Source organism: Vigna radiata, unplaced genomic scaffold, assembly GCF_000741045.1.
Source record: "Vigna radiata var. radiata cultivar VC1973A unplaced genomic scaffold, Vradiata_ver6 scaffold_372, whole genome shotgun sequence".
In the NCBI taxonomy this organism is placed as follows: Eukaryota; Viridiplantae; Streptophyta; class Magnoliopsida; order Fabales; family Fabaceae; genus Vigna; species Vigna radiata.
Window position 1 is genome coordinate 114,913 of NW_014542542.1, and position 12,125 is coordinate 127,037.

At 35.5% G+C, this 12,125-nt stretch overlaps 1 protein-coding gene across 1 annotated transcript in view; it reads right to left on the reverse strand.

Moving 5' to 3' along the window:
* The window catches only part of LOC106780168 (T-complex protein 1 subunit theta-like), a 9,238-nt gene extending 3,333 nt beyond the window's left edge, over nt 1–5,905 (reverse strand). Inside the window, exons 1-10 of the mRNA XM_014668422.2 lie at nt 5,588–5,905; nt 4,975–5,237; nt 4,733–4,879; nt 4,485–4,646; nt 2,045–2,122; nt 1,109–1,242; nt 916–988; nt 761–838; nt 431–553; nt 6–29 (exon numbers count right to left, since the gene is read on the reverse strand). Of these exons, the coding sequence (XP_014523908.1) occupies nt 6–29; nt 431–553; nt 761–838; nt 916–988; nt 1,109–1,242; nt 2,045–2,122; nt 4,485–4,646; nt 4,733–4,879; nt 4,975–5,237; nt 5,588–5,735 (1,230 nt within the window). The 5' untranslated portion in view covers nt 5,736–5,905. The remainder of the gene's footprint in view (nt 1–5; nt 30–430; nt 554–760; nt 839–915; nt 989–1,108; nt 1,243–2,044; nt 2,123–4,484; nt 4,647–4,732; nt 4,880–4,974; nt 5,238–5,587) is intronic.
* Between the last annotated feature and the right edge of the window lie 6,220 nt (nt 5,906–12,125).

Here is a 12,125-nt window from a genome sequence, read left to right on the forward strand (position 1 = left end):
GGTACAATACGGCTATCCCTGCACATGGCCTGATACATAATTGCATGGAAAAGGATTAATCCATATTCCAATAAGCTAAAGCATTCAACTGTTTTTAAAAAAGTGCCTCCAAACAATTAATCCATATTTCAATTAGCTCAAGCATTAAATTGTTTTTAAAAGAAATGCCTCCAATAAGATGTAATAAGCAATATTAATCCTGAGATTTGCAGGCATGCAGACCTGAGTTTACAAGATTGATAGAAGGTCTTAAAAAAGTGTAATTTAAGTCCAACTCAAGCTCAAATAATTAGCTTATAAGGTGACATTTGCACCCACTTGTATGCTATAATTTGGCTTATATCCACTTGATATGGGATTTCTATCATAGGGAAATAACAGAAAATTACTTCTTCAAGATCATGCAAAATTTCAGAACATTAGAAATTACCTTGTAAGTGTTCACTCCATCATCCACTGCTCTTTCAAGATCATCTAGTATACTATCAGTACTTCCTCGTAGAACAACAGTGGCCACAGAATTTCCACCCTCTTCATTTTTGACAATAGTCACCTGCATATCAATATAAGAGGAAGTTGCCTGTCATACTTACACATGGGAAGAACAAAAGAATCAAGCCAATCAATTAAGTGCACACCATAGTTGGAATAAACCAGTGTATTTTCGATTGTCAGTGCATAGCATATTTTCTCATAAACTAATATAAACAAGAAACGTGGAACAAAGAAGACAGCAGAGCTCATTCAGGTTTGAACACACCCTGAAACCACCAATTTCCTGAACTGAAACAGAATCCACATATCCAAGATCATCTGGATTCGGTTGGCTGAGTTTCAACTATAACAGGAAAATAAAATTGATTAGACAGAAAGTATAAAACATATTTACATAACCAAATAAGCATAAACACAAACCATAGCAACAGAACCAGTTGTTCTGCAAAATCGNCGTAGTTCAAACTTTGAGCTGATTTTCAGAACCATAAGCCTATATGCAATCATATTTAAGTTAGAAAACAATCTAGACTTGAATACTTATAATGTTCATATTAATTCAATAGCGTGAAACAACTAAAACAATCAAAAAGAGATAAAAGACTTCACACACTTGTAACGCTCACAGAAATGCAAAGCCATCTCTCCAACTGCTCCTCCACTGACAATCACTTTGGCACCAGAATCTGCTACTGCCTTGATGAGCTCCTCTATTTTAGCCTCTTCAGTTTTTGAATAATTTTCCAGCTATATAAATAAAAAAGAAGAGAGAAAAATCCATTTAGCAAAGCATCAAATAATATAGGAAAACAAAACATTAGAAAAATCAGGGTCTATAAAATCCCAAGGATCCCTTAGCGGAAGAGCCTCAGGTATAATAAATAAAACCATTTCCTATTACAGAAGTTGAGAATAAAAAAAACAGATTATCCTAAAAGTTACTGCCAAATTGTCTTACTGCTTTAAATTTAAACATTAAATTGTTTCCAATAAAAAAATCTAGCCACAAATCACTTCAAAACATATCAGCATGAGAAAAATGGATGAAGGCACAATTTGAGAAACTAAATGCTAAAATATGCATTAAGTTATAACAATTTGAATCAGGCATTGACCAAGTACAACAGAACTTTTAGGATTTTTATGTTTTAAGTTATAACAATTAGAAAACCAATAAAGCATAGCCAAACCCAAAAATTCATGATCAATGAACATAGAAAACTCAGAAGCGATGTGACCAAACAAAATCTACAAGACAATAATCACATGGCCCAAAATAATACCTTGTTAGAGCCTTCCAAATTATTAGCGTAGAAAACTTATACTTGGTAAAAAGAAACAATAACACAAGTTTACTATTGTCATTACTGCATTAAGATTTAGCTATAGTACCCAACCAATATCCACTTCCAACCTCATTTTGGACACAGTTAGATCTCCAGCTTATAACATTAGACACATTATATGCAAACAATTGAAAGAACATATCTACATAAAACAGCAAGTAGAAGACAGTGATCAAATTCAAACTCTGGTCACTTTGACATACCTGCTCTGCTGAATGTATGAGGACAGTTCCTTTAGTCTCAGTTGCTGATGTATCAACACCACCAGCAAACACAGCAACCTTAAACAATACAGATAAAAGAACTCAGCACAAGACAGTTTGAAAATTTGCCAATATTTTTTCTTTGGGAGAAAAGGAATGATATCTTGTGTATATCAAATATACTCAATGTAGAAGATTATAGAAAAAGATCTTGCTACATGATGACAGGAAAAAATGCATCTCAACAAAAAGTGAGAGAACAAATAACTTCGTTGAAATTAGTAGAGCTTCAATGTTGAAGCATATAATTGCAACAGGCCTGACACAACACCAATCATATTAGTAGGCAATATTCAGTTAATAATCTCAAAATGAGCCAATCCATACTTATATTAAATCCCTTTTTAGAAAAGGTAGTATGCCTTTCAAAATTACAAACCCATATACAGTTTAAATTTTAAAGCCTAAGATGATCCCAAAAGGGATATGAGTATATACTATGTAATCATAGGAGTTTGTTCGATATGCCCTAGAACACTACTAAAGAAAGTGCTTTCATAAATTCACATTAAAGACCTGCCAAAACGTTTGGACAAAGTCACAAACCATTGGAAGCTAAAAATAGCATTGAAAACTCCACGCACAAATTTTAAACAATGCAGAATATAAAAAATATAAATCTAATTCTAAGACTTTTATAAATGCAGTAACAACTCAATAATTTAACCTCAAGTTATAGCAGTTCTTCCATCTTCTCAACTTGGCTTACTATGATGGTTTCTATTGTTGTTTCCTTTTTTAATTAGTTTTAACATGTTAATAATGCTCAAATCCTCTCACCCTATTTGTTTTCTCTTGGCCCTCTAACATTTAAACACCCAAACACTTAGTCCTTTTCATTAACAAATGCATCCAAATCCAATTCCACTAATAACTTTGTCAACACTGTCAATGACTCTGCCTTCTTGCCACTAATCTTATGGCATACAGACTTGATGTTCATAAAAATCAGGCTAATCTCAGGCAAGTGTATGCCTTGTACTGGAATGGAGAACCATTTTGTTTGGAGATATTGGAATGGAAAAGTTTGGGTGTGATGAACAGTGGCCTTCTAAACACTGAAGTAAGCCAAGTAGAGATGAGGTTTGGAGAAGTATGGATTTATTCATAGGAGACATGGATGAAGGAGGCTTCAGGTAGACCTCTATAGTAACATAATTGCATCGAAGACAAAAATATTTTGTTACAATGAAAGGTAGTTGGGTTTATTTGGTCCTTGTTTCTTACCATAGAAGAAAAAAAACTCGCGCAATTTGCTACTTAGCACATACAATTTCAAATGCAGTATATGTTTTCTGCTACCAAGTTCAAATCAAATTCAATAATGCCCTCTTGTAGTAAAAATTATAAAAAGAAAAGTAGCAACAGCAAATGAAAACAACAAAGATGAGTAAAATAAAAAAGTGGAAAGGAAGGAAAACCATGTGGAGACATCGTAATTAGACTTTGTTTCAAGATGTCAACAATGGCCTCTTTCAAAGATAGATTAGATCATTACACTTTAGTACAAGAGTGATTAAAATATTGTTTCATTTGATTATTGAATTCCAGCGAAATACGACAGTCACACATAACCGTATCACTGTGAAAATCTATAACTTCTATGAAAAGATTTTCCAATGGAGATTGTGTTTTGAATTGCTACAAAGGGCTTGATAGTGTAGTTCACCGAAGTGTTGGAATGGGTTGTTTATATCTACTATATGCGAGAAATTAGTTTTTGTGGTTCAATGATATACCAATATTTGAATGGGTTTTATGGTTTAACCCTCGAGTGTAGCACACCCCTGTTTCAAATTCTTTTGTTGTAGAATGGACAAATTGTTGAACATTCTAAAGAGGGAGATCAACATGAAACCATGTTAAGCTAAATTAGAAGACAACTTAACATCATTAACAGAGCTATTAATTAGGGGTGTCAGAATGTTGCGTGGACCTAACAGAATTAACTTGTTAAACATTTTAAACTTTAAAGCGAGGACAAAAATAAAACAAAAAAACGTTAGAGAACAAAACCAAAACAAAAAATGAGTCAGACAATTAAGGTACTAATTTCACCTTTTTTTTCTTGCAGTCATGCATAATTATGTGAGAGAATATGTTGAAGATGATAAAAATAGACTAAAGCTAAAATGAAGTCCTCACATATTACTCAGGTCAAGCTAAAAGTATAGGCTTCCAACTAATCAAAATATCAAATTAAGGAACCGATGAAGAGCACACGCACAAGCAAACCTGAAAGCTTGTTTTAAAATCATCTAGCATAGAGTATGGAAAAATGGCAATGATAAGATAATTTTGAAGGATCTTATTCATAACAAATGAATTTATAGGAGACTCACCGACAAAACCAAAAAAATTCAACACAGAGAAAGCTCACCTTTGCCTTCTCTGCTTGCTTTACAGTCCCAACAGCATCACTCTTCAACACCATTCCTCGAACTACTGTGCTGTTATGCAAGCCCCCTCCCAAGAGCTTTGCAACACGAATGTTGTCCACATTAAAGTTTGCTGGGTTTTTCGGACATACTTGGATGCATGCCTATTTTCCAAACGAAGGTCAGACTGTAAACAGTATTATCCTACCAAAGCAATTTATCATAGTAAAATGGATTCGGATGCACTCACATCAGCAACAAGTGAGCATATGGTATTTTCTAGACCAAACTGCNTGCTAGCAACCGCTGCTTTCATTCGAGAAACAATTTGCTCCTTATCACGAACATCCATAGTCTCCGAACCTTCCTCAACCAGATCATCCAATATTTGAACAGTCTGAAACATGACAAGGAATTAGAGCGAGAGAAAGCAGCAACATCAATACAATATTTAAAGAAGAATCACTATAGCTCCCATCAAAACCAAAAAACCTTGTTGATTGCTTTAGTGTATCCACTGATTATCTCGCTCGGATGCAAACCCATCCTGATAAGTTCCTCGGCACCCTGCAGGAGCTCCCCAGCAAATGAAATAGTTAAGTTAGCTCCATCCCCAATCTCCTCTTGTTGAGCCTTCCCGGCCAAAACCAAAATCTTGGCAGCAGGATGTTGAACTTCAAGTTCGTTCACAATTGTCGCAGCGTCATTCGTGACAAAAAGCTTGTCCAAATGATTTATAACCATCTTATTCATACCTGAAGCAGATCAAACAAAATATTACAAACAATATATATCTATCCAGTCAAACCCTTCCTTCTGTTAACAACAACCAGCAACAGGTTCAACCACGAACAAACAAAAAACTTTCCCAGAATCAAAAATGAAAATCTCCTTAGTAAACGAAAAACAGAAACTTCTCTTTCTCAAGCCACCTCGTTACATTTACTCTTAGCACGGCATCCCGTATAAACGCTAGATCAACAACCATGAAAACGTACACATACCCACATTATAAAAATCCAAACTTTTGGAATCTGAAGGTGCAAAACCCACTCGGGGTGAGTTAAAAAACGTAAAAACGAAAAAGGGTAAGCGCGATCGTTACCATTGGGACCAAGGGAAGTTCGAGTTATAGTGGATAGTTGTTTGCAGGCGTCGATGTTCTTGAGAACCGCCTCGTCTAGACCAGAAAGGTGTTTGTGGCCTTCCTTGAGCATGGATTGAATCCCATAGGGTTGAATGTTAAAACCCATGTTCTTGCAATTTGAGAATACCCTAACCCTAAAACCCTAGAAATGGTAACTTCTCTCTTCAACTTTGAAATCTCTGTAGTAAAACCGTGTCACCCCCTCGGACTGTCTCACTAAACCTTAATAACGCCCAACAAGCTTTGAGGTGAAAAGCAAAGAGTGGAGAGTACAGAGAAAATCAAAGAAAAACTATTAAATGCATAATAAACACTTGCACAAATACAATTCAAAAAATATAGCATGATCCAAAGAAAAATTAATATCAAATTTTAACAACACATTTTTTTTTTTTTAAATAGTGATGATTACTTGTGTCTCTATTTTCTATTATTTTAATTTTTTGAGACTAAAATGTAATTTTGTTCTTTTTTACTACTTTCAACTCACATTTTTCGTCTGTCTTCTTATTTTAAAATAAAAATATTTTAATCATATAATTTTCAAAATTGATGGTTTTTAAGCCAACAGTTAAAAATAAGATTTTGAAATTTAAAATATTTTGGACACTTTAACTAAATGTTTTCCACTCTTTTTATCAATAGATAAAAGAAAAAAAAAATAGTGTGGAGGTTCATGTTGTAATCATGTTATGTCAGATTTGAATAATCTAGATACGAAACCAAAATTACTATTTTTTTTTTTAAATTAGGATTAAGAATTTAATTTTAAAATAAGAAAAATATGTGAGGATATAGAAAATGAGAAAGAGCAGCGATTATTTTCAGTAGATGATTCTCGATTATATTTATTAATAAAAAGTTGAAGTTATAAATGAATCTTTTATTATAATAAAGTTTATTTTATAAAAATAATTATCTCGTTTGGAATTTTTTTAAAAAAATACTTATCTGCTTTTTGTTTAAAAATTTTAACTCTGTGTTCATTTTAAAAAAAAAATTGTAGAATTGATATTTAGCAAAGAATATTTAACAAATTATTATCAATTTTAGAGTAAATTCAATTTTTACTATTTTCTCTTTAGAAAAAACATATTTTAGATTGTATGTAACATTCTTTTAATGCATATGATTTATAGATCCTCAACATTCAATTTTTATTTTTGTGATTGATTGAATTTTTTTTATGAGTAGATAAAACTATTGGAGCGTAAAGATAAGAGAAAGTGAGAGTGAACAAAACAAAACTATACTCAATATGCAACTTATTATTAAGACTGTAAGCGTGTAACTTTATAACTAGAGTTTTGTAAAACTGATACACGAATATCAGAACTAACAGACTTAACTGTCAACATGACAGTTTTTACTAACTACTAACATAAGAGATATAAAGCTCATGAGGGCTACTGAATTAACTTCCAATACACCCCTTTTAATTTAGAGTCTTCAAAGACAGCACTCCAATACTTGATATGAGAAACTTGAACCTTTCCTGATTGAGAGGTTTCGTAAAAATGTCTGCAAGTTGGAGCTCAGTTCGGCAATGTTTCAAAACAATCTTTCCTTTAGTTACCATGTCACGCAAGAAATGGTACTTGATATCTATGTGTTTGTTGCGACCATGACTGATCAGATTTTTTGCAAGGTTGATTGTTGATGTGTTGTCCAAGTTTAGTTCAACACAATCCATAGTATCTATTTTCAAATGCCTCAGAATTTCACTCAGCCATATACTTTGACACACAGCATGACATCCAGCTACATACTCAGACTCGCAACTAGACAATGCTATGATATTATGCTTTTTGGAACTCCATGAGACAGGAGCACTGTGGATGAAGAATATGCTTCCAGATGTGCTCTTCCTGTCATCTTCATCACCACCAAAGTCAGCATCTAAATAGCCCACCAGTTTCAGTTCTTCACGTTTCTGACCTTGCTGAAATAGGATGCCAAAATCCTCAGTTCCTTTGATGTATCTCACCATTCGTTTTGCAGCAGTCATGTGGCTTTTCTTAGGATTACTCATGAATCGACTCAATAATCCAACTCCAAACATGATATCTGGACGGCTGTTGCATAGGAACCTTAATGATCCAACCAATTGTTTGTACCTGGTTCCATCTACACCTTCTTCCGTTGCATTGACTCGCAGCTTCTTGCCAACCTCGAGTGGGGTTTCGGCTTCATTGCATTTGTCCATCATGAACCTGCTTAGTATGTTTTTTACATACTTTCTCTGATGCATCAGCAGCCCTGCAGAGGTCTTAGAAAATTCCATTCCCAAGAAATACCTAAGCTCTCCCATGTCCGTCATGTCAAACTCAGTCTGCATTAGTTGTTTGAATTCTTCCAACTCTTTCAAGCTTGAACCAGTCAGAATCATCAACATAAAGACATACGATTAGGACATTGTTGTCTTTGTTTGTCTTCACATACAAGTTGTGTTCCACTGAACATCTATCAAAACCTTTGGTTTCAAAGAATGCATTGATCCTCTTATTCCAAGCACGAGGGGCTTGTTTTAGTTCGTAGAGTGCTTTATCAAGTTTATAGACTTAATTCTCTCTTCCTTTCTTGATGAACCCAGGAGGTTGTTTGATGTACACCTCTTCCTCGAGAAATCCATGCAAAAAAGTAGATTTCACATCAAGAGCAAATAGATTCCATTCTCTAAAGCATGTTATAGCAACAACTATACGAATTGTTTCTAACCTTGCAACAGGTGTGAATACTTCAGTGAAGTCTATGCGCTTTTTTTGTAGAAATCCCTTGGCCACAAGCCTAGCTTTGTGCTTCAACATAGAACCATCTGGGTTTATTTTTGTCTTGAAGATCCACTTCACGTTTATACTCCATTTGCCCTGTGGTAAATCCATCAACTTCCAAGTCTTATTCTTTTGATAGATCTTAGTTCTTCAGTCATTGCAGCTTTCCAAACTGGTTGAGATAGAGCTTCGTTGACATCCATGGGTTCACTTCCGACAATCAAAGCTAGATGTATTATATCTCCCGCTCCATCAACTCCAGCGTCTGAATATATTTCGTAATCACTTAATCTTGAGGGTTGTACCACAACTCTTCTAGGTCTTGTTTCGTTGTTTATTGTTCCAGTGGCTCCTGCATTTCCTGCTGCTTGAGTAGAGTTGTCTCTTGCCTGACTGGATCCATCTATCTCGACATTTTTGTCTTCTTTGTCTGACAACGGTATATACATAGTAGTGGTTGATTTCTTCATGCTAGTTTGGTTGTATTTCCAGTTCCAGCTTTCATCTTCAAGCACGACTACATTTCTGTTGATTGTTATTTTCCTTCTGATTGGGTCGAACACCATGGCCTCTCCCTTATCGTCTAGTTTTACTCTTCTTTGATCTGCTATATGACAAAATGCTAATGATCCAAAAATTTTAAAGTGTTTCACAAAAGTTTTCTTACCTGTCCAGGTGATGAAGGTTGAAAAACAGTTATTTTCACATGTCATTTTAGACCAAATTACTCCCTTTACTGCTTAGAATGAGCTTAGAATCAAGCAAAACTCAATAAATGAGTCTGTAGAGAGTCAAAAGCTATTTTTAGCGATATTATGCTTGTTTTGCATTGTTTTGTAGCATTTTTGAGAAAGTGAAGAATGGAGCTGAAGATGAAGGTCTTAGACTCAAGAAAATGGAAGAAAAATGAAGAAATGAAGAGTCGAGGAACCGCCCGGCGGCAAATTACACCGCTGGGCGGTCCAACGCAAGGAGATGGCACCAGGCGTGGACGCTGGGCAGATTTGCGATTAGAGGCAAACCGTCGGGCGGTAGACCCTTGCCCCGGGCAGTGGCGCGGCTTGAGGGAAATCGCTGAGCGGCATAAGTGTGATGTCGGGCAGTTATCTGCTGGGCTTGGGCCTGTTTTCTGTGACACTCCTCAGCTATAAATAGCCCTGTTGCGATTTCAATCACATTCTTTTGAGAGAAGGGGGCGGCCAGACCTATTTTCACTCTCTGGAGAGGATCTCTTGGATGCTTAGGCTTCATTTCTTCTTATCTAGGGTTTGCTTTTCCATTCTTCATCCATTTTTCATCTAGATTCACCATGACAATGGTGAACTAAACCCTATTGTTGTTGGGGGAAACAATGTAATCTTTTGATACTCTCTTTTATTGAAACTCTTGTTTATTTATATGATTCCCATATGCGTTGATTATTAATTGTTGGGTTCTCATATGTGCTTAATGCTTTTATCGTTTAACTCATTTGATAACTGTTGTTTGTCTTTATTGATACGGGGACGTACAATAATGTCATGAACTGGTGAGTGATTCCTTGATTAAGCAATATCACCTAGGGATAGGGGTAGGACGACCAATTGTTTTTCACTTCTGTTCTATAATGCATTATTAATTGCTAGGGGAGGCTAGGGATAACAAGCCAGTGATTAGTAATAGGCTCTTTTCGTCGAGGGATCGGGTTAAGGGTAGGCTAAGAAAGTTGCATAACAATTAGATAATCAAGCAAATAACTCAAGAGGAGTAAATAAGAGAGAGCGGATAAGATGAAATTGTAAACCCCCAACAACTCCATTCATCCATTGATGCGGTCCCGATCACGACAAATCAGAGAAGATCAAAGAGACCGAAGCAAACACGTGTCTGGAAGAGAGGATGCAGCGGAATAAGCATAAAGATCTGGAAACCCTAGGGTTCGGTGTTGGAGAGGAAATAGGTCGAACGAACCCTAGATCGAGGGTTTGTTGGATGGAGAGTCTAGATATGGTGGTTTAGGATGGTTTAATCAGTGAGAATGAAGGTTAGGGCGAAAAAGGCGAAAACAATCGGTGGAAAGGAAGGTTTCACCGATTGAATCGGTGAAATGAAAGGGAAAGACCAAAAATGTTCGGCTAAAGGAAAGGCAATGGTGGTGAGAATGTAGATCTGAGAAGTTGTTCGGTGGAGGAGGGCTTACTATGGCAGATTTGAGAAAAGGCGATGGTCGACGGCTGAAAATGCTCTCGAGAGATATGCTAGGGTTTGAGCGTGAATTGGAGAATGAGAGTTATGGTGGAGGAGTGAGAAACTAATGGTGGAAAATGAGAGAATAGTAAGTGTGAGATGGAAGGTGGCTAGAGGAGATCCTTTGGGATTCTCTAGCCTTGACTTTCAAGGTAGAATTGTTCTGGAGGGTTCTCAACAGGAAACAATTCAATTATCTCAAAAGTAAGTACAATAAGTGTAGGCATGACTATTTATAGGACTAGAAGTCCCACATACCTAACACATTTACACAGTACATAAAAGAAAGACTACACTAAAGACATTGGGCTTGGGCCCCGCATATCATCCTCTCCCACTTGGAAAGGATTTGTCCTCAAATCTGATGGTTCGCCTGAGGACTTATTTTTGTAAACTCCATAGAAGTTCCTCCTGGATCAAATATTAATCTTCAATAAGCATCAAACATATCTCTAATTAGTTTTATTTGACCCAATAAGAAATATAAGGGAATATGTCTAGAAGAAGGTTTCCTAACTTTGAAATTTTCATGTTTATGAGTATAAGGAAACCCTACTCATTTGAAAATTTATTTTTGACTTGAGTTAGTGATAACCAAAAAGATAACTCTAACACAAGTTTTTGATTGCCATGTGATAAAGATTGTAACTTTGTAAAAGGTTTAATGGCAATTCTTTGGAAAGAAAAGATAGAATTAGAACATTCAATAACAAATGGTAAGTGAAAAGATAGAAAACCTCCCCTTAAAAATTTGTGTTCTATTGTAAGAGTAGGGGATGTTGCCCTCCATTGTTCTTTCGTCTTTATGAGGACTTATTTTTGTTGACTTCATATAAGTTCCTCCAGGATCAAATGTGAACCTGCAATAAGCATCAAANATATCACTGATTAATTTCAATTGACCCAACAAGATGCATGAGAAAGTATGTTTAGAAGAAGGCTTCTTAATGTTAGATTGTTCAAGCTTTATAATTTTATGAAGCCTTACATCTTTTAAAAATTTATTTTTGTCTTGAGTTAGTGGTAACCAAAGAGGTAACCATAACTCAAGTTGTGAATTGCCATGTGTAGAAAATTCTAAATTTTGAAAATATGGTATGGCAATTTTTTTGAAAGACAAATTAAAATGGAAAAATTCAAAGATAGAAGAAGAAAAGTTAAAGTATGGAAAACCTCCCCTTAAAAGTCTTGGTTCTATGAGGAGTGTAGGAGGAGGTGGTGCTTGCTCTTGTCCTAGTTCTTGCTCTTCTTCTTGTCTTATGGCTCTTCTTCCTTGCTTCTTTCTATTTCTCTTCTTGTCTCTTCTTCTTTTCTCTCTTGCTTTCTTTTCTCTCTTCTTTGCTCTTCTTCCCTTCTCTCTTTTGCTTCTTCTTCTCTTCTCTCTTGTTCTCTTCTATCTCTTTCTTCCTTTTTCTCTTCTCTCTTGCTCTATTCTCTCTTTCTCTTTTCTCTCTTGCTCTATTCTCTCTTGTTCTCTTCTCTCTCTTTCTTCCTTTTCT